Here is a 21,931-nt window from a genome sequence, read left to right as displayed (position 1 = left end):
TAGGGTAATAAAAAATATATACAATTGAGTGGATGAGCACAGTGCTAAGGGGAAGGGAAGGGAGAGGGGGAGGAGCAGAGGGAAAGGGGGGGAAGGGGGCTTAGCTGAGGGGAGGTGAAGGGGGGGTAGAGGAGCAGCAGAGGGAAAATAATAATGTTGGTATTTGTTAAGCACTTACTATGTGCAGAGCACTGTTCTAAGTGCTGGGGGAGATACGGGGGAATCAGGTTGTCCCACATGAGGCTCACAATCCCCATTTTACAGATGAGGTAACTGAGGCACAGAGAAGTGAAGTGACTTGCCCACGGTCACACAGCTGACAAGTGGCAGAACCGGGAGTCGAACTCATGACCTCTGACTCCGAAGCCCGGGCTCTTTCCACTGAGCCACAATGCTTCCTGAAAAGGGGAAGCTCAGTCTGGGAAGGCCTCTTGGAGGAGGTGAGCTCTAAGTAGGTCATGGGTTCGAATCCCCCCCCCACCACCACCACTTGTCAGCTGGGTGACTGTGGGCAAGTCACTTGACTTCTCGGGGGCCTCAGTTCCCTCATCTGTCAAATGGGGATGAAGACCGTGAGCCTCACGTGGGACCACCTGATGACCCTGTATCTCCCCCAGCGCTTAGCACAGCGCTCTGCACATAATAAGCGCTTAAATTCATTCATTCAATAGTATTTATGGAGCGCTTACTATGTGCAGAGCGCTGGACAAAGCACTTGGAGTGGACGAATCGGTAACAGAGACCGTCCCTGCCCTTCGACTGGCTCACAGTCTAATCGGGGGGGACAGACAAAAACAATAGCAATAAAACATTATTGTGTGTGTAGAGGAGACGGACTTTTTAATGACAAATTGAGGCTACTCGAGTGTCAAGGGCGGGTCAGTGGTTTTGAGTCAAGGCCGGTCCCTCGTGGCTGTGAGGGTTTGGGGCTTCGCGGGCCCCGGCGGCCGACGGTTGGGTGACGAAGCGCTTCGGCGGCGCCAAGTCTCGCGATGCTTCCGGCTGAGCTTCCCCCCCCCAGCCCCACCATTGGGCGCCGAGAAGGTTCGCTGGGTGGGCGGGGAAACCTTGCGGCGAGAGACGGGGATTGGCCGCGGGAGGGAGGGACGTGATTGGCGGAGGGGGGCGTGATTGGCAGGCGGAGGGCGCTGCCCGCCCCTTCCCTTTCCGGCCGCTGACCGAGCTCGGGGAGGCTGAGGGCGGCCCGCACTGCCAACATGGTGGCCTACTGGCGGCAGGCCGGACTCAGGTAGGCCTCGGGGGGCCGGGGGTGGGGGGGCCCTGCCTCAGCTTCCCCTCCCAAGGGCCCTGTGCCCCCCCCCCCCCAACCCAGACACCCCGGGTCTGGGCGTCGGAAGGTCGTGGGTTCCAATCCCGCCTGTGTGTGACCTTGGAGAAGTCACTTCCCCCAGCCCCCCTTTCCTCCCCTGTAAAATGGGGATTAGTCCTTCGAGCCCCACGTGGGGCAGGCGCTGCCTCCAACCCCATTTTACTGTGTGCCAAGCGCTGGGGTAAGTACAAGCTCACACAGTGGACGAGTGGAGAAGCAGCGTGGTTTTAATGGCAAGAGCCCGGGCTTGGGAGTCAGAGGTCATGGGTTCTAATTCCGGCTCTGCCACTTAGCTGTGTGACCTTGGGCAAGTTACTTAATAATGATGGTGTTTGTTAAGCGCTTACTATGTGCAGAGCACTGTTCTAAGCGCTGGGGGAGATCCAGGGTCATCAGGCTGTCCCACGTGAGGCTCACAGTCTTCATCCCCATTTGACAGATAAAGTTACTGAGGCACAGAGAAGAAATAATAATAATGTTGGTATTTGTTAAGCGCTTACTATGTGCAGAGCACTGTTCTAAGCGCTGGGGGAGATCCAGGGTCATCAGGCTGTCCCACGTGAGACTCACAGTCTTCATCCCCATTTGACAGATAAGGTTACTGAGGCACAGAGAAGTGAAGTGACTTGCCCCCAGGCACACAACTGACCTGTGGTAGAGCCGGGATTCGAACCCATGACCTCTGACACCCAAGCCCGGGCTCTTTCCACTGATCTTGGGCAAGTCACTTAAGAATGATAATGTTGGTATTTGTTAAGCGCTGACTATGTGGAGAGCACTGTTCTAAGCGCTGGGGGAGATACAGGATCATCAGGTTGTCCCACGTGAGGCTCACAGTCTTCATCCCCATTTTCCAGATGAGGTAACTGAGGCCCAGAGAAGTGAAGTGACTTGCCCACAGTCGCCAAGCTGCCAAGTGGCAGAGCCGGAATTCGAACCCGTGATCCCTGACTCCCAAGCCCAGGCTCTTGCCACTGAGCCACATTGCTTCCCTGCGAAGTGCTTCACTTCACTTCTCTGTGCCTCAGTTCCCTCATCTGTGAAACGGGAATTAAGATTGTGAGCCCCACGTGGGACCACCCGATTACCTTGTAACAGTCATCCCCAACGCTTAGAACAGTGCTTGGCACATAGTAAGGGTTTAACAAATACCATAATTATTCATTATTAAGTGGAGGAGGCAGGATTAGAACCTATGTCCTCGGGCGCCCGACCCCACGCTCTTTCCACTAAGCCAGGATGCTTTGCTTAGTACAGTGCCTAGCACAGGGTAAGCACTTAAATACCAGAATTATTATTATCCTGAGGGCCGGGCAGCGAGGCCCTGGGGAAGGCATCCGCCTGAGGGGCTGGGCTTTCAACGCCCTGCCCCTTTCGAGGAAAAGGTTATAAAAATCAAAATCTCAATTAACCCCGTCTCTTCATTCTCCTGCCTGGCAGGGAATCAACCTTCTCATCCTGGGGTTGTATGTTCATTCAGTCGTATGTATTGAGCGCTTACTGTGTGCAGAGCACTGAACCAAAATGTCACGTGATTCGAATGTGGTGGTGGGGTAGGCAAATAATGCTAGAGACTGAGACTGCAGAATTATTCTCAAGTCATCTGTATCTGTTTCCCTCAAAAGACGCCACATGATAATCTGAAGTGGAGAGCCTTGTATTTTGTCCACAGAAGTAAATGATTTGATTTCACTTCTTTATATTCTGTTTTTTTAAGCTACATCCGTTATTCTCAAATCTGCGCTAAGGCAGTAAGAGATGCATTGAAGAATGAATTTAAAGCAAATGCCGAAAAAGTGTCTGGTGCCAGCGTAAAAATAGTAAAAGTGAAAAAGGAGTAACAAGTAAGTATTTGGTTAAAGTATTTTAAATACTTTACAGTGCTTTAAGTTATTTGCATTTTTGGTGTATTTTCCTACCTAAACATTTGAAGTATCTTCAATTCTAGACTTTCACTCAGTGTTTAGGTAACTGAAATGAATTTAAGAATTCTTTGCTGCATATCACTTGGACACAGCAGTTCAGGATCTCATACAAATTATTTTTTAGGAGAAAGAAACGGCAGTTCAGGACCAGTAGGCTATGTTTATCTAGCCTCCTATCAATCAATTGTAGTGACTGAACATTTCCTGTATGCAGAGCACTGTACTCAGTGCTTGGGAGAGCACATTACAGCAGAGTTGGTAGATAGATTCCTTGCCCACAGCAAACTAACAGTCTTATTCTTCCTCATATTCTTCGTTTGTTGTGCAGAAAACACATGCTCCGAGAATACCGTGGACCAATTCCCACATCCTCCCCGTGCCCTCACCTACCATCTCTCAGTAGTAACAAAGCAGTGTGGTGTAGGTAAAAGAGCCTAGGGCAGGATCAGGGACCTTTGGGTTCCCAGCTCTGCTACCTGCTGTGAGACTTAAAGCAAGTCATATAGCCTCTCTATTCCTCATTTGTAAACTGGAGAGATAGTACCTTCCTCTCCCTACCTCACAGTGTTGATGTGAGAATGAAATGAAATAGTTGATGTGAATAAAAGCACCATTATCTTGTTTTCAGCAGTGGGATGCAAACGCTCGGAGTCTGTGAGCCCAAGCTCCAGAGTGAGCCCCTTCCTTTGTCCCTCTGGGATCCAGGAGATCAGACCATCCTTATTTGGAGTGCTCCTCCTCTGTGCCTCCAAGTATCAGGAAATTAATTTACATAGTCTCTTGTTTGCTGCAAATCTGTATTTGTAAATACTACCGAAGAAAATTTGTAAATCTCCCTGGATTTACCCAGCAGTGCAGAGTGTAGGAGGTGTGCTCCCTTCCGTGCCTTGGTAAGAGGCCCTTGGCTGTGGAGGTTAGGTGTGTGGTTGCGGCATATGCCCCTGCCATTATTACTTTTTTGCTGGCTTTCTGTAGAGACGACAGCCTCAAGGAATCCAGCAAGAAGTAGAGAATGGAGGTAGGTGCCGTAAAAAGAGAATCTGCTGCTGCTGCAATCCTCATCCTTATACAATCAATCCATCTTCACCCCCAAGTCACAGAGCTTGTCAGTAATTGAGTCCAAATGAGAAGCCAACCCCCAATCATATGCTTTTAATAGTTATGAACCAACACTTCTATAAGGTGTGAAATTGCGTTGGTGGAGTTTATGTATTTTAGTTTGCCAAAAATGAAAGAAAGCAGCAGTGGCAGGAGCAGATGCTGTGACTACCACCCTAACCCCTACATTCAGGTCGGACTTTCCACATTGCTGCAGTAAAATTTGGCCTTATTGTATGAGCCCCATCAAATGACATGGAAGGACAGCTTTGCTGGCTTTCCCAACCAGGTCTCTTCTGCTTCCTACTATTCCATTCCAGAGCAGAGTTCTTCCCTCTCATACTTCGGTTGCTGTTTGAGAATTTCAGGGTGGATGTTGACTTGTCAGAAATACCTGATACGTGCAGCCGGGTTCCTTTTAACAACTTAATAGTGAAATCCAGAACTAGAGACTTGTTTCAAGCCCGGGGTTTAACTATGGAATATAGCTGAACTTCTGCAGGATATGAATTGAGATAATATGGTATGTTGGCCAGAGTAAGAAATTTGTATTATAATGCAAAGAGATTGATTTTTAAGGAAATGTGAGGAACTTTAAGCAACTTGCATTCTCTCTTTTTTCCTAGGACTTGGCTTGTCCTTGAAAACTTTCTTTTTGAAGTGAAGATGTGTTGGGCCTGTGATGTGGTAGTTTGGAAATGGTTTTGATATGTATTTGCTGAAGAAAAAATGCCTGCTATGTATAAATTGATGTCAATAAACTGACTCTTGAAAAAAATGTCCATGGTTTCCAACTCAGTTTTTATTTTACAGTACCTGGGATTTCTGCACAATTATGAATGAGGTGACCACTTAAGAAATACTCATAATTTAATCCAAAGTTTGTAGTGATGGGTAATACAAAGATGTGTAGAAGTATCTCAAAATAGCCAGTTTGGTTTTTCTTGAAGTTTATCTGTGTATGAAATTTTACATTGTCATTGAGGCTTCACAGTTGTCTTTTATCTTTCTGTAGCAGAAGCTCTTTTGCAGCTAAAGAAAAAGCTTTGTCACTCCCCAAATTTTTGTGTGGAAAAGTTGTATTGCTAGGTGTAGTGGACTGGCCAGTGATTAAAGCAGTTCAAGACATGTTTGAACTAGAGTTCAATGTTGTAGTAGCCTAATATATACCACATGCTTCCTGGATTTTTTTTCTGAGGGGAGATAAGGAATGTGGGAAGTAAAGAAGAATTTAAAAAGTTAAGAGTCTGGTACTGAACTCCTGTATGTTAGGAAATAAACCAGAATCTGTCTCAAGGATCACATGGGCTCATTTTTGCTTACCTCCCATTGAGATGCCTGGCCTATCTGGAGCCCTGAGTCTATGGTGGACTCAAACCCCACTCCAGGGTTAAAAACTGGATTTTCAGATACCAAACGTCTTGTTTTTTGTTCTGTTTTTAAAAAGCAAAGTGTGAAGTGTTCAATTAAGTAATATTAATTTTGAGGCCCTTTAAAAAATGCACCCTGTGAAGCAGAGTATCACTACATACAGTGACAGATTTGAGACAAGATGTTGATGTCCCAATTTTTTTTTTTAATAGCCTTTGTTAAGTTTTTACTGTGTACCAGGCACTGGCTTAGGTATAAGATAATCAGGTTGGACATAGCACTGTCCCAGTCTCCCTTGTAAAGATGAGGTAAGGGAAACACAGAGAAAATGACTTACCCAAAGTTACAGCAGACAAGTGGCAGAGCTGAAATTAGAACCCAGATTCTGTGACTCCCAGGCCTACTGTCTTTCATCTTAACCATTTTAATTTATGCCAAGCAGCTAAAGAGAAATAGTGCAGCTGGAATCTTAACTATTTAAAAGAATAAGCCACTTAAGAGAAAACAATATGAACTTTTGACTTGGCCAGGTTTCAGTGTCATGTGGGAAAGGGAATGTGTCTGACCCGATTGTATCCTGGCGCTTAGTACAGTGCTTGGCACATAGTAAGTACTTAAAATTATTTTTAAAATCCCATTACATTACAAATTCAGAGCTGTCAGGACACGAAAACTATCTTCAAGTAAAGAAAAAGTTCTTGTCTAATTTAAAAGCATTTATTTCCTTTAATCTTTATTAATGCAAAAAAAGTTCTACAGCAATTTAAAAGTTGTCATGAGTCATAGCAAGTATATAGACACACACACACACACAGCCCAATATCTTGTGTAGTTGTGGAGTTTAAAAGGTTTTTCTCATGTTCAAGGAAAATGGATAGAAAAATACCAGCATTTGGACTCTGGGGGCAAGTTTGCAGTAGAATAAATTATGTATATATTTCAAGTGCATCTTGTCCCCATACATTCAAAGTAAATTCTTAAAGCCATTAAATTTCTGCACTTAAAGAGTAGGCAGTGATGATGATGGGTTCCTTCACTTCCTCAGTACATTTTATCCGCCTTTTCTTTCTCTTCAAGGTTTTCCTGCCAGCTCTGTGGATGTTGTCTATGTGTGATAAAAGTGAATATAGGTTCTGGAAAACTACCACTCCCCCACCTTCATGTCTTCTGCCATTCGTGCCACTTTTTCTATTAGTGCAAATAGAAATTGGCAAATGAAAATCCAGTTGCCCTCCCCAAAAGCTAAATGAATTCAACTTGCACAACTAAGAGGTAATGTGAGAAAATTTAAATCTTTCCATAACTAAAAGCAGTAGTAGTGGTGTATGGCAGATAAACTCGAACTATAGAATTGTACTGTTGGTGAAGGGCACAGTGATTTGTTTTATGTTCTAGAATGTTTATTCTTGCTAAACTATTACCAGGATGAATATAGAACAATTTATAGTTATTTGGGTAAAAATATAAATAGTTAAGATTTATGCAGGAAGCATAATAGTTCCCTGGAGAACATTTCCTCTGTAACAGCTTTATATAAGTACTACTTTCCTTATCAGTACATTTGGGATTGCTGTTTTTCCTTTCGCAGCAAGTAAAGTAGCTTATGGTGTATGCTTCCAATTTGGATACTGAATTGAGTACAAAAAAACCCAACCCTGTATAAATAGTCTTTCCTAAACCACAGAAACCCCTTAAAAATTTTTCCTAAAAGTAAAAAAAGTTTCTCAGAAATGTCAACTTCAGAATTTTTGAATTACTCTTTGAACCTTTAAAATTTTCTGGAAATCCTGCCCAACTTTTTCTGAATTGCTTTTCCAGCTAACGTAGTGATTTGCTGAAGCGACATTTGCCGTTGAACATCCCTTCTCTCCATAAATGTTTCAGTAGAGACAAAGGCACACAGCATTTAAGAGCTCCAAATCCCTGGTGTTTTTGGCCATTATTATCATAGGATTTATCAAGTGCCTGCTTCCTTAAAGACCCTTCTAGCCTGAAATATCCAAAAGATACACAAAAGATTACATTTCAGTAGGTATGTTGGGGTAATCTGAGAAATAGAACATCAGTGAAGTGTGCTACTCTTTTGAAGAAAGGAGGGAGGTAGGCAGGCAGGCAGATCACCTGAATATGAGTCCTGCTGAGGGGATCCCAGTGCATCACTGGACCAGGACCATGCCCCAGAGCAATCTTTGTGTTGGTGCTCCCCCTGGGACTCCTTGCAAACCCATGGCCCTAACAGTATAGCATTATTCAACGCTGCAGTAGATTACTAATTCAGGAAAGGAATTGACATTGAAATACTAATCCAAGCTATTCCATTAGAAGCTCTTAAAATTAGCAAGTTCCATGCAAAGCCCATATACTATTGCAAACTTAATGCTTTTTCAAAAACCTTCCCATTTTCACCCTCTAATCTCCTATGCCACATAGAGAGGAAGATTAGAATATTCATTTCAGCTATTCACTGTACTGAGAGGTAGGGAAGGCTTTGACTTGGCAGAGAGGAAAAAAATTAGAGGTAAATCACCCACAGGTGAATGCCTTCACCCTTTTTTAATGAGATTCACCCTAAATACTGTTCTTATGTTTACTGTTCTTTCTCCTTTTCTCGTTCAACTTCCACTTCTCCCTCTATCTCTTCGTATTCCTCTAGATCCACTTTGGCTTCTTGATACTGTTGATATTCAGAAACCAAGTCGTGGGTGTTACTTTCAGCTTCCACAAACTCATTTATATCCATCCCTTCCCCGGTGTACCAGTGGATGAAAGCTTTTCTTTTGAACATAGCTGAAAACTGATCAGAAACCCTAGTGAAGAGCTCCTGAATGGCGGTGTTGTTGCCTATGAAGGTGGCGGCCATATTGAGCCCCCGTGGAGGTATGTCACACACGGCCACCTTGACGTTGTTGGGGATCCACTCCACGAAGTAGCTACTGTTTCTGGTCTGCACGGCCAGGAGCTGTTCGTCCACTTCCCTGGTTGACATCTTGCCCCGGAAGATGCAGGCTACTGTCAGGTAGCGACCCCGGCGAGGGTCGCAAGCAGCCATCATGTTGCGCGCGTCGAACATTTGCTGAGTGAGCTCTGAGACAGAGAGAGCTCTGTATTGCTGACTGCCTCGGGCTGTGAGTGGGGCAAAGCCAGGCATGAAGAAGTGCAGGCGGGGGAAAGGAACCATGTTCACGGCCAGTTTCCTCAGGTCGGCATTGAGTTGACCAGGAAACCGCAGGGAGGTGGTGATGCCACTCATGGTCAAGGACACTAAGTGGTTTAGATCTCCATAGGTGGGAGTCGTCAGCTTTAAGGTTCTAAAGCATATATCATAGAGCGCTTCATTATCGATACAGAAGCAGGCGTCAGAGTTCTCAATGAGCTGATGGATGGAAAGCACAGCATTATATGGTTCTACCACTGTGTCAGAAACCTTGGGGGAAGGCATGATACTGAAGGAGTTCAGGATACGGTCCGGATACTCCTCTCTAATTTTGTTCATGAGGAGCGTGCCCATACCCGATCCCGTCCCTCCGCCCAGAGAATGGACTATCTGAAATCCCTGCAGGCAGTCACAGCTCTCACTCTCGGTCTGGACCACATCCATCACATTTTCAATCAGTTCCGCCCCTTCGGTATAATGGCCCTTAGCCCAGTTGTTGCCGGCTCCCGAATTACCTGCAGACAAGGGACAGTGCGCAAGGTCAGCGTAAGCAGGGTGGGGAAGACAAGTGACCCACAGAGAAAGAGCAGGCCTCCAGTATCTGTTGGTCACATTTTGACGGTGCCTACCGTGGATAAAGCTGTCGGGTTGAAAGAGCGTTCCCATTTTGCTAGACCGGAGGCTGTCCATTGTTCCAGGTTCCAGATCCACCAAGACTGCTCGAGGCACATACTTCTTGGCTGCTGAAAACAGAAAAAGGTTAGCAACTTGTGTTTCCTTTATGGTTGTTGCTCAAATCGAAACTATTATCGTGGATATTCATGCAGATTCCACTGGGGATCACCAAAAATAGTCCTCCGAAGGGACTTCAGAATTCTATCCTCAGTGTGTTGGAGAAACGTTTAGTATCCAAGTCAAATTTCTCATGTGTCCTTAACCAATTCCTAATTCAAAGAAGGGCATTCCAGTACTTCCCTGTGGGGATTGTTCAAGTTTTGATCTGCCCCCCCAAAAGATGGACCAGCGTTTGATTAAGCTGTTTTTTGGCTGGAAATTTGGGCCTAGTTTCAGCTACTCTCTATCCCCATCCTCTTTTATCTGGAAGCTGGCTAGTTTCTCTGAGCATTTTTGAAACTGCTGCCCTTCTATTCATTCATTCAGCCTGTGGGATTAGGTCTAGCCGTCCTTTGCCTTTTCCTGGTCATGCCTCAGCTTGTCTCCTGGAACCAAGACAAGGTCCCAGGAGATAACGTACAGTAGGCTTCGTTGTAATAGACGTTGATCCTCTCAAGCTGCAGGGCAGAGTCTCCATGATAGTTTCCATTGGTGTCTATTCCGTGCTCATCACCTATCACTTCCCAGAACTGAAAGAAACAGGAAAAATTGGGGGGTGAAACCAAGGGACAGTGGAGAGAGTGGTTTAAGCCTGGATTTGGTAATTGAGACGTTCAATTGGTGTATTTACTGAGCAATTTCTCTCTGCCGAGCACTGTATTCAGTGCTTGGGAGAGTAGAGTTGCTTGACACACTACCTGCCCATAAAGTGCTTACAATGTAATGGGAGTTTTTAGCAGAGGACCCTTAAGGTTCTTTTCATCTGTTTCTAAATTCCTTCCACTTCAACCAAACGTGGATATGCATCATTCTTTTAATACCATTTTGAGTTTTAGAGATAAAACTGGTGTTATGTATAAAATATGTCTCATCAAATTCTGGGAAATAGACACTATTAATTTTAGTTTTAAGTTTTAGAACTTAATATTAGAAGTAGGCGTCAATCAACATTTATGCTTGTATAATGTAGAAAATAGCAAAAATAATTATTTTGCTAGAGTCAAATTCTCATAGGATTTCTCTGTAGTAAATACTCTTGCTTGTGTGCAGAAATCTGCATTACTGTGCTTGTATCCTAAATGGTATGTATGTTTCTTTTAAAGGCAATACATATGATTCACGTCACTCAATCGATGGCATTTTTTAAGCACTTACTGAGTGCAGAGCACTGTGTTGAGTACAACACTGTACAGTACAACAGAGTTGACATACCCATTCCCTGTGCACAGTGAGCTGTAGAGTCTAGAGGGGGGTATTAATATAAATAAATAATTTATAATACATATACTATATGTAATATAATACACTATTATAATACATGATACTGATAGCTCTGTACCGTAGTGCTGTGGGGCTGAGAATGGGACAAATACCAAATACCCAGAGGTCACAGATCCAAGTGTATAGACGAACGGAAGGCAGAGGGAGCCTGGCTTATTTGGGGAAGGCCTCTTGGAGGAAATGTGACTTTAATATTTTCTAAAGTACATGAGCTATGTGTGAAACCACCAGTTGAAGAGAGGTGCACATGCTCTACGCTGATCATTATGGGCAATATATATATTTTTTCCCTCTAGCAATGCTCTGACTGAAAAGACATTTTCTTCATTAAAGTTCACATTTTTAAAAATTCTTTTTCATATTTTATAGACTGTAGTATGGCAATTTTGATATACCAATTGCAGGATGTTATTTTTTCAAAAACTGAAGAGGAACACTACTCTTCCTGGGAGATAGACATACCACAAATAAAAGTGCAGAGCAATAGCCAGTCCAACGCTCTAACCACTAGACACACTAATGTCAAAAAAGGAACAGACCTATCTTTACTCTACAGTCTCATTTCCAGTCCTGTGTTCTTTTATCTATAGGCCACACAACAATGAGTTTAAGGAAGTCATACCCCCTGAGTGTCTATATACAAGTCATTTAACCTGAATTCTCTCATGATTTTGGCTGAAACATTGAACAATTTTACAGCAAACATATGATATGTTTTTCATTTAGAAAAGTCTGTCAACAGGAGGCCACATTAAGAATCCTTTAAAAATCCCAATTCTAACACTTATGTTAGTTTTAAATTAGCAGTGAAATAATTAACAGTAGCCTCTGCAGTTTTGGGTGATTCTCTTTAGGTTTGCTCATCTTCTAAATGGGCATTTGTCATCTTCAGCCCATAGCCTGTTTGCTATTTTGTCAGTTAAATGGCCATTTTTTGATGAACTTGACATGTTAAACAAGGGAAGAAAGTTTGGTTTTCAGGGAGTTTTTTTTGGGGGGGGGGCTAAAAATGTGCTATTTCAGGTGATCCTGCCATAAAACAGAAATTTCAAATTTCCCATGGAATTCTCAGTTGGACAGTAATAGGAAAGTATAATTTATTTTACTTTATAATTTTAAAAATAAATACATGAAGAAAAAATGCTTTTAAGAAATTTAGTGCAACTTTATCACTGTCCTTAGAAACTCGTTTTTGTAGATGATATTCCTTCACAAAGGATCAGTTATCAGTTCAAAGCAAAACTGACTGAATATTTGATTTGAGGGTGTGTTGTGAAAATTTAATTATGAACGAGATTATCTCTAAGTGCCACATTTCTTCTGAACCCAACCATGTCAACTGTTGATCATTTTTTTACCTCTTTCTAATCATTCATCTCTCCTACATACTAAAGATGCAAACTTTCACATCAATTTATACTTTTCCTATTGATAGATTCTACATCAATGGTTACTGTATAAGTAATCAAGCTCTTCTTACCTTGGCTCCAATCTGATTGCCACACTGGCCAATCTGAATGTGCACAATTTCACGCATTTTTACTTCAGACTGTAGTCAGGAGACCCAAACTTGTATTTTTCAGATTCTGGAAGCTTGCACATCCACCCTCATCAGCTGGCAACAACTAGAGTCATTTCAAGGGCAGGCTTTATATTGACAGTTGCCTGTCAGAGAATAGCACCATGGGCGTGTCCTTATCCAACCCTCTTCCTCCCTCAGCTATTCCTCCTCCCCCCACAATTTTCTGCCTATCTTACCCCTAAAGAGACTGGGTAATTTTTTTTTTCCTTTTTGGCTTTTACTGTTGCATGAAATAACTATCCAGTCATTTCTGAGGCTGAACCGAAAAAGCTACAGTGGATGGGTCTAGTATGTGCTCAATAAGTACGATTGATTGATTTGATTGATTGGTGGGCCTGATGTTCATTCAATCGTATTTATTGAGTGCTTACTGTGTGCAAATTGTACTGAGCATTTGGAAAGTACAATTCAGCAAAGGATAGAGACAATTCCTACCTAACAAGGGGCTCACAGGCTAGAAGGGAGAGACAGCCAATGAAACAAAACAAGTAGGCAGGCATAATAATAATAATGACATTTGTTATTGTTGTTGGCATTGTTGTTTGGCATTTGTTGTTGAAAAGGAGGCTGCTTTTGATGGAGATGCTTTCCCCACACAAGGTGCAAGTGCAAAGGGATCTTCATCTACCCAAGAAGAGGTTCTTTCCCAGCTAAGGAAGTCTGCTAAATTCAGCGCCTTAGCTGCCAGAAACTCAGTTCTTAGCTCCCACAGTGGTCTTGCTATCATGAGGCCAGTGCTTTACTCACAACTTTCTCAGCCCCAAAAGGGAGTTTTTCATATGTGATGGTTTGATGGTCAGGAGCTGAGAAAACACATTTTGTAGGTGGAATAGCCAGTCTTGGGTAGTAAAAATCTACATGCTTTGACAATGGAGAAGAAGGTAGGGAACAGAGCTAACAATGAATTTTTGACTTACTTGAGAGGTCCCAGATGTGTAGGGAAATGAATCAAGAGCAGCACCCAGTCCTTCTCTAGAGTCTTTTCTTAACGTTTGAAAGAAGAGAGGAAATGTGTTGACAAGCACCCACAATGTGTGAGGATAACAGTACAATGATTCTCCAAAATCTCAAAGGAAAAGCAGCACAGCACACCGGGTATGCAACTAAAATGCTTCTTTTTCTCTACTTTTTTCTTCTTCCCCACTGAGAAACTTGTGACCTCAGTGGTGTTTGAATACTAGACCTCTATGTTCATTTTGAGCAGTTTTCAAGAGAACAGTTTAGGAGAGCTACCAAGCAGCTCCTATTGTTGATAGCAATTTTGTTTTTCCTTTGCAATCCACTAGGCTACATAAACCAGCCTCTGCTTCCCTGAGGCTGACAACAAAACTTTTTCCTTTATACTTTTAGCCTTTCATCACTGCCAGGGTCAGTTGTGACTGAGGAATCTTGGCTACTGTGCAAGGATGACTGTTTTAGAACGTTTGTTAATAAAAAAGAATCTCATGTTCACAAACTAACCCCAGGCAATTTAATCTTATCTGCATCAGAAGGAAACTGAAATAGAGAAGGGAAGAATTATGACCAAATATTGACCTGAAAATCAGGCCCTTTTTTCCCTGTTAGGGGATTACAAAGAAAGCAGCCATAAGCTTGGTTTGAAAAGCTTCAGGAATTGAAAATGCACTGCACACTGTGACCTTTCTGAGATTCATGCACTCAGTATTTACTGAGTACCTGCTCTCTGCAGACCATTTGACTAAGTGTTTGGGGGAAAAAAACAAAAGTAAAACACACAGTCCTTTCTCTGGAGGAGTTTGCAATCTAGTGGAGATTTGAGTGAATCCTGGGAAGCAGATGCTGTGTGGGTCTGTGACATTTTCTTGAAAGCAACAGCATCTTTATTCAAGGTTTCAAAGGCCACATTGCTATGGGGTTGGTGATGGGGGGTCTTTACCCCCAAACAGCTTCACAGAAAGCTCACAAGACTGTAGAAAGCCTTCTGGACTGTAAGCTCCTTGTGGGCAGGGACTGTGTCTTCACCTCTGTAATATTGTACTCTCCCAAGCACTTAGTGCAGTGCTTTGTGCTCAATAAATACCACTGATTCATTGATTGCTTTGAAAGCTTTGAGCAGGGGCACATGGAAACTTCCATTCTCTCATCTAGCTTGGGTTCCGGGCCACACATCCCTCTGAACATATCCCATTTGGTCTGTCTCACAGTCCAATTAGGGCTTCGAAGGGTCCTTTTGAAGAAGGAATGCTGTGTGAGAAGTGGCTTTAATAGTTGTGTGGGCTGTTGGTCACCCCCACAGCACAAGAAATGGGTATGTGGTTTTGGAGCAGGTGAAACTTGCAAGTGTAGACCCCTCACTGGGTCCATGTACATTAATTAGATACTGCTAGTTGTGATCAGCAAGAGGGCACCTGGAAAAAAGCGGAAATATTAACCAAGGAAGGAAGACTAAGTCCAGGAAAACTCAATAGAAACCTCTGTTTTCAGGCAGGGCACTGAAGATGTTTTTCCACTTGTCTAGTTTTGGTTTTTTATGAGATTTTTCTTTAGCCATGTGGCTCCTCAATCTCCAAGGAAGGGCCACCTCCAGGAACGGGCCACACCAGACACAGCTCGGCCAGCAGCAAGTATGCTTAGTTCACAAGCAAGGCCTTTGGTCAGTCAGTCGATTGTATTTTTTGAGTGTTTACTGTGTGCAGAACACCATACTAAGCTCTTGGGAGAGTATAATACAACGCTAAACAGACACATTTCCTAGTTCAGCGGCAGGTGGCCCTGGGTCCAGGCAGGGGATGGCTCAAACTCTCTGTGTAAGGGGGGGAGCGCTTCCCCCCCACAGGACACCGGGACGCTGGCTCCCAGAGGAAGCACCAAAGTCCCCATAGCCTTGTTTTCTAGTTGCAAAAGCGGTCCTCAAGGTGACCCTCAGGACTGAGCTGCAGCAATTGATGAGGTCATGCTCTCGTTTTATGTTGCAAGGCTGTTTTCACCCTACAATTGCAAATAGCTCCAAGGGACCCACTTCTAGCTCCCGGGGCAGAGTTTAGAGTGGAAATATTACACTAAATGATAAAGTCCAGGTGTCCCATTTCAGCTTTAACTGAGATAGGGGCTTGTTTACTTAAAGATACTGAGATTGTTCTTTGAGTAGTAACTGAGATCCAATGACCAGAAGAATGATGGAGTGCTGGAATCAAGTGAAATACGTTGTTTGGGTAAACCTTTTGATGGGTCTTATGTGAAAATGGTATAAAATTAAAAGACTAAAAAATTGTAAATTCGTGAAATCAAAAATAAGCTTATTCTAGATTTCCCCTTTGGACTTTCCCCTACTAAAAATATAAGATCAGAGAATTCCATCCAGAAATGCTTACCGTGACATTACCTGCCCCTAATTTTCCTCTTTTAAGAGTATCAAAATTCATTAATAACTCTGATGATGATTACTCAAGTATGGTATTTTCTTAAGGCCTTTAAGCAGAGATTTTTTCCGTGTGCTTTAGCAAGATGATGTCCCTTCCCATGTGACTGGATCAACTGAACACACGCAGGATTACCCACCAACTCTTCACAGGATCTTTAGTTTGCTTCCATTGAATGTGAGTACACTACAGTAATATTACCAACAAGATGGTAATATTGGTAACAACACTCTGCCCAAGCTACCAATGATCTAGACAAGAGCCCAGGACATCCTTTCTATAGGAGCACTTTGCTTATTGAATATCATGGATTGAAAAAATCAAATTTGTTCATGTTTATTTTGACATTTGATGAGAACTTTGCAAATTGTACACAATAGACAATATTTACTTGCACCTTTGGGCTGGCCTTGGGTATTACTACTTTGTACTATTCCTTGGATTTTTAAAAAATGCCTTTCCCCATAGCTTCTGAAATTATAATCTAGGCTTTTTTAATATTTCCTTGCTCTGAACTGCCCTGTCTGTAAGCTATTGCCCAGCCCAATGAGTTTAAATGATTTGCTATTTAACTGAACTAATGTTTCCATGACTATGGTTTTACATGTCTGTCTTTCAGTCAATCAGTAGTATTTACTGAACAGAGCACTGTAGTAATCTCTTGGAAAAGAACAATCAGAGCAGAGTTGGTAGATGTGATCCCTGCACTGTGACTTTGTTCTCAGGGTCTCTCCATTGTCTGATTCCCTTTATTCCAAATCCAGTGTTTGGCCTTGTGACAGCATGGCCTTGTGGCAAGAGCATAGGCTTGGGAGTCAGAGGTCATAGGTTCTAATCCTGGCTCTGCCACTCCTTGTCTGTTGTGTGACCTTGGGCAAGTTACTTCTCTGTGCCTCAGTTACTTCATCTGTAAAATGGGGATTAAAAGTGTGAGCCTCATGTGGGGCAGGGACCAAGTCCAACCAGATTACCTTGATCTACCCCAGTATTTAGAACAGTGCTTGGCACATAGTAAGCACTTGAATACCATGTTTATTATTATTTTACACTGAGAAGGTGATGTGAGTTCATGGACCATTTGCCTTTAGGCCAGTGCCTCTTTGCCTTCTGATAAGCATTTTGTTTTGACTTTGTGCTAGTAACCTGATTAGGTTTCTGTCAACATCAGTGGTATTTATTGAATGCTTAGTATGTGCAGAGCACTGTACTAAGCATTTGGGAGAGTACATTTATATAACAACAAACAGACTCATTCCTGCTCATAGTCTAGAGGGGCAGATACGTTTCCTGTCCACAGTGAGCTTACAGTCTAAAGATCTGAAGCAAATTCAGTGCACATTTTTTCCCGCATCATGTATTTAGTTGACTGAAGGAACCAAACGATCCTGTCAGCCGATGGAGGAGGTGGTCGCCAGGCTAGGGGAGTTTGGAGAAAGTATGGCAAGGGGCTGGGGAGGGACCCAGCCTCCCTGCTGAGCAACTCTGCCACTTCCCCAACCCCATCAGATCAGTGGCTGTCTTGGTTCTGGGAACATCAGAGGATTGCTCACAACCTCTTCCTTGTTGATCGATGTAAAGTTAGCCCTCTTCCCTCTGAAGGATGTAAACCAAGCCTTGCCTGTCTCCATCTCCATGGCTTTCTGGGTCTGTGCCCTTCTCTAACTGGATTCTTGTCATTTATTCATTTTTTCCACAGCATCAATGCTATTAGATCCCACTCTGTTCCACACTGCTTCGGTTGCTACTTTTCCTAACCCAGATGCTTCTGCAGCTGGCAGCCCCTGCTTCTGGGGTTGCAGAGCCAGGGCTACAGGGCTGTACTGGGGTAGGAGAGGGCGGGGTTACTTCCTGATGAATTTGCAGGAGTAGAGATCTGGGCAGCCTGCAATCGTTTTTGAGGGGGAATGATTTTTGTCAGAATGATGTGGAGCTGGTCAGACTATTGAATGGCCTAAAATTTGCATCTCATGCCTTGTCTGGATTGTGAGCACTTCAAGGCCAAGACTACTATCTTCCCTGTGTTCTTTGAACCCATTCTCTTCCTGATGTGTATCTAGCCTTGCAAGAAAATTAAATATTTATTGGGAAAGTCAGACCTGTAGAATTTGCACAGGTAATTGAGGGGAAAATCCACTATTGCTGAAATTATCTGAGTAGTTCAAAAAAAGTAGGAAGGTTTTTTTTTATTTGTTTTTGTTGGCCCATTTTTTTTTTGTATTTAAGCACTTAATGTTTCAAGCACCATTCTAAGTGCTGGGGAAGGTACAAGTTAATCAGGCCAGATACAGTCCCTGTCCCACATGGGACTCTCAGTCTAGGTAGGAGGGAGAACAGGTATTGGATCCCCTTTTTGCATTAAGGAAACTAAGGCACAGAGAAGTTAAGTGACTTGCACAAGGTCACACAGCAGGCAAGTGTCAGATCCAGGATAGAACCCAGGTCCTTACACTCTCAGACCCATGTTCTTCCACTAGGCCACGTTGCTTTTTGTCTCAAATACTCAGATAATTGTGACTGACCTAAAAAAATCCTTGTCTAAGCTTAAAGATAATATGGTCTGATGGAAGACTTGACTCTCTAGTCTTAGCCAAGCCCTTGATTCACTGGGTGACCTTGTGCAAGTTACCAATTTCAGGGGTCAGTTTCCCCATTTATAAAATAAGAATCCCTTCCCCTCCCTACCTCACAGGGATGAAACCAGGATAAAATGAGATGATAGATGCAAAAGTCCTTTGAATTCTTAAGAAGAAAGGGTGCTCTATAAATACATGGCATTGTTATTAACTCATTGCAACATGGAATACCCTGGAGGGTTGTGTAGCAAGAGTGATTATCCTCACTTTCTGCTGCAGGAAACTGAGCCTGTGTTACCTAGTGCTTCAGTTATAGCAATAACAGAATTTCCTGCACACCCACTCTGCTAAAAAGAGAACACATGTGGTCTGTGTTATCCAAAATAATACTAGAGTTAATTCAACCTCAGAGAATGTTAAAAGTTCATCTTCCCCTTTTCTTGGCCTTCCCTGTCTTCCTCCCCCAGTCGAAATTCTTTTTTAAAGTCATTGGCTCTTTTTGGCACTGTCTAATGATTAACTCTTTTCTGGAGCCCAAAGTGAGCTAATTATCTAAATAAAACAAAGTAAAAAGGAGGCATAAAAAGATTGTCTATCTTGTCTCTAAGATGTCAACAAGGACTGTGGCTTTAGCGCAATGCCTGGTACGGTCTAGTAACACCTTAAATTCTGTGAGTTCCGTACAGCCAACTCACAGTTTCTCAGGAACAGATTATACAGGCCCCTTCCCTTCTTTTCCTCCCACTCTTCTTCACTGTCCTATCTATGGTTACCAAATCCCATTGGTTCTAACTTCCATCGGCCCTTCCCTCTCCATCCAAACTGCTATCAAGCTGATCCCAGAATTAGTCATATCCCACCTTGACTACTATAACCTCATTGCAGACCTCTTTCTCCTGTCTTTTCCCACTTCAGTCCTTTTTTCACTCTGTTGCCCAGATTATTTTTCTAAAAAAATGTTCAGTCCCTGTTGCCCCACTCCTCAAGAAGCCCCAGTAATTGCCCATCCATTTCCATATCAAACATAAACTCCTTACCATTGACTTTAGAGTACTCAATCAGCCTTCCCTTTCTACCTTACCTCATTGATTTCCTACTACAACCCAGCTCGCACACTTCGCTCCTCCAACACCAACCCTGTATCTCGATTTCATCTACCTTGCCCACATCCTTCTTCTGTCTTGGAGCTTCCTCCCCCTTCGTATATGCCAGACCACCACTCTCCCCACCTTCAGAGCCTTATTTAAAATCACATCTCAAGGAGGTCTTCCCCAAGTAAACCCTCATTTTTGCTTATTCTCTCTCTCTGCATTGCCTATGCACTTGGATCTCTACCCTTTTAAGCACTTAATATTCACCATACCCTAAGCCCCACAACACTTATGTACAGATCCATAATTTATTTTAATGTCTGTCTCTCCCTCTAGAATGTAAGCTTCTTCTGGACAGGGAATATGTCTATAAAATCTTGTTACATTGGACCTCTCCCAACTGCTTGTTTTAGCACCTTACACACTGTAAGCCCTTGATACATATCACTCATTTATTGATTGATTGCTTGAAAGTGCTGTGGATGAGAAGGGGGTGAAAGTCCCCAGTGAGGAGATTAGCTAGTGAGGAAAGACCTGAACTGAGGTGCAGGCAATGCAGAAGGGAGATAGAGTAGGGAAAATGAGGACTTAGTTGGGGAAGGCCTTCTGGAGGAGATAGGATTTTTATAATTCATACATTAATTTGTATTTATTGAACACTTACTGTGTGCAAAGCACTGTACTAACTGCTTGGGAAATTACAATATAATAAACAGATACATTCAAGCTTTGAAGGTGGAGGGAGTGGTGGTCTATCATATATGAAGGGGGAGGGAGTTTCAGGCAAGGAAAGACTTAGATAAAGGGTTGGCAGCAAGATAGATGAGAATGAGGTACAGTGAGTAGGTTAGTGCTGGAGGAGCAAAATGTGTGTGCTGGGTTATGTTAGGAAATCCGCAAGGTAAAATAGGAGGCAAGTTGATTGAGTGCCTGAAAGTAAACATTAAAGAATTTCTGTTTGATGTGGAGTTGAATGGGCAACATGAGAGGGAAAACATGAACTGAATTTTTTTTAGAAAAATGATTTGGGCATCAGAGTGAAGAATGGACTGGAATGGGGAGGTCAGCAAATCAAGGTGGGATATGAAAAGCGCTTGGATCAGCACAGTTGCAGTTTGAATGGAGAGGAAAGAGTAGAATTTAGCAACATGAAGGTAGAACTGACAGGATTTGGTGAATACATGGGTTGAATGAAAGAGCCGAGTTGAGGATACTGCCAAGATTATGGGCTTGTGAGACAGAGAGACTGGTGGTGCTGTCTATGTACAGTGAGGGAGAATAGGAAGTTTAACATGCAAATACAAAGAGATATAAATGAAATTACCTTGAATTCTATTCTGGTTGGCAGTCTGAGCATAGAAGAACTTATCAGTGAATGTGTGGTTTTTATTGAGCTAAAGAACTGTTAGCTCCTTCTGTCATAATGTTAGCCATAGATGAATGGGAAAGTTGAGTGCTGTTTCCTTCTGCTAGGTCAGTGCCTGTTTGGAGGAAGAAGGTCTGGGGAGGGGACAGTGGCCTCTAGCCATTTCTTAGCAACAGCAAAGCCTCAAGGTCAGATAGATCGCAAATGGGTCTGGATGGAATTCAGCACTGCCGCTGGATAATTCCAAGCACTATTGATATTTTTGGGTTCTGGTCTGGAAACACATTTATCTAAGTGAAAAATTTTGAAATGAATTTTGGCTTCCCTTTCTTCAGTTCCTCAGTTCTGCTTTTAAGGAGCCCTGTCAGCGGAAAAAATGTTTAAAGAAGCAGCAAGACTCAGTTAATGATTGATAAACAGAAACCTACAAGAACATTTGAGGATGTTAACTCCTTATGGTCTGGGTCCATCCAACAACTCTGTACACTCCCAAGTGCTCTGCCCACAGTAAGTGTTCAATACCATCGATTGATGGATCGGGGCCATACCCAGGTGGCCTTTTCTGAGATGGTGGTGTCCCGCTGGCTCGGCGGAGGGCCCTCACTAATATCAAAGGAGTGGACACACCCAGAAATGGGGATCATGCCATGGGCACTCCCTTCGGTTCCCTGCAGGGCCCTCAACCCAAGCTGACCAGAGACCAAAACCCAAGCGTAGAGGCAGTCTCACACCACAGGTGATGTCTCTGAAGACTGTCCCCAACACATCCTAGCTCAGCACCGGGGCGGATGGAACATGGGTTGATCGCATGCGGGCCTAGGCCAGCGCCCAAGTCCTGGGTCCCTAAGATGCTCTCCGGGCTCCCCCGCCTGGGTTTTAGGGAGGTTAATCACCTGCCAGGGAGAGACAGTGTGGAGAGGCACAGCCAACCATGCTTAATGGGGTC

General features: G+C 43.4%; 2 protein-coding genes and 1 long non-coding RNA gene across 4 annotated transcripts; 2 read left to right on the top strand and 1 right to left on the bottom strand.

The window, feature by feature from the left end:
- The first annotated feature begins 1,146 nt into the window (after window positions 1-1,146).
- On the top strand, window positions 1,147-5,135 carry ATP5F1E (ATP synthase F1 subunit epsilon). The gene is made up of 3 exons (XM_029071153.1): window positions 1,147-1,249; window positions 3,048-3,174; window positions 4,980-5,135. Exons 1-2 carry the CDS (start codon window positions 1,218-1,220, stop codon window positions 3,169-3,171), a joined length of 156 nt encoding a protein of 51 aa, XP_028926986.1. The 5' UTR covers window positions 1,147-1,217; the 3' UTR covers window positions 3,172-3,174; window positions 4,980-5,135.
- Window positions 5,136-6,425: 1,290 nt separating this feature from the next.
- Window positions 6,426-12,632, bottom strand: TUBB1 (tubulin beta 1 class VI). 2 transcript variants are annotated; one of them, XM_007671429.4, is made up of 4 exons: window positions 12,474-12,632; window positions 10,134-10,242; window positions 9,508-9,618; window positions 6,426-9,393 (listed from the first exon to the last, which is right to left on the bottom strand). In XM_007671429.4, the coding sequence occupies exons 1-4, from the start codon at window positions 12,528-12,530 to the stop codon at window positions 8,312-8,314; spliced, it is 1,359 nt and encodes a 452-aa protein (XP_007669619.2). In that variant the 5' UTR covers window positions 12,531-12,632; the 3' UTR covers window positions 6,426-8,311. The 2 variants fall into 2 exon arrangements, with proteins under 2 accessions (XP_007669619.2, XP_007669618.2); XM_007671428.4 differs by having other exon boundaries at window positions 9,508-9,621; window positions 12,474-12,631.
- Window positions 9,563-21,484, top strand: LOC114813831. Its single transcript, XR_003761590.1, has 3 exons — window positions 9,563-9,637; window positions 16,037-16,132; window positions 21,321-21,484. It is a non-coding gene; the product is annotated as an uncharacterized LOC114813831 (long non-coding RNA).
- The last annotated feature ends 447 nt before the right edge of the window (window positions 21,485-21,931 follow it).

Source organism: Ornithorhynchus anatinus, chromosome 8 (assembly GCF_004115215.2).
Source record: "Ornithorhynchus anatinus isolate Pmale09 chromosome 8, mOrnAna1.pri.v4, whole genome shotgun sequence".
Taxonomy (NCBI): domain Eukaryota; kingdom Metazoa; phylum Chordata; class Mammalia; order Monotremata; family Ornithorhynchidae; genus Ornithorhynchus; species Ornithorhynchus anatinus.
The sequence above is the reverse complement of the archived record's forward strand: the minus strand, read 5'-3'. Positions and strand labels throughout refer to the sequence as shown.

Coding starts and splice junctions, on each gene's coding strand:
- TUBB1 (XM_007671428.4), bottom strand. CDS start 12,530: ATGCGTGAAATTGTGCACATTCAGATTGGCCAGTGTGGCAATCAGATT. Junction 9,622..10,133: donor CTATTACAACGAAGCCTACT/GTACGTTATCTC, acceptor TTCTGTTTTCAG/CAGCCAAGAAGTATGTGCCT. Junction 9,394..9,507: donor ACCCGACAGCTTTATCCACG/GTAGGCACCGTC, acceptor CCTTGTCTGCAG/GTAATTCGGGAGCCGGCAAC.
- ATP5F1E (XM_029071153.1), top strand. CDS start 1,218: ATGGTGGCCTACTGGCGGCAGGCCGGACTCAG. Junction 1,250..3,047: donor TGGCGGCAGGCCGGACTCAG/GTAGGCCTCGGG, acceptor TGTTTTTTTAAG/CTACATCCGTTATTCTCAAA.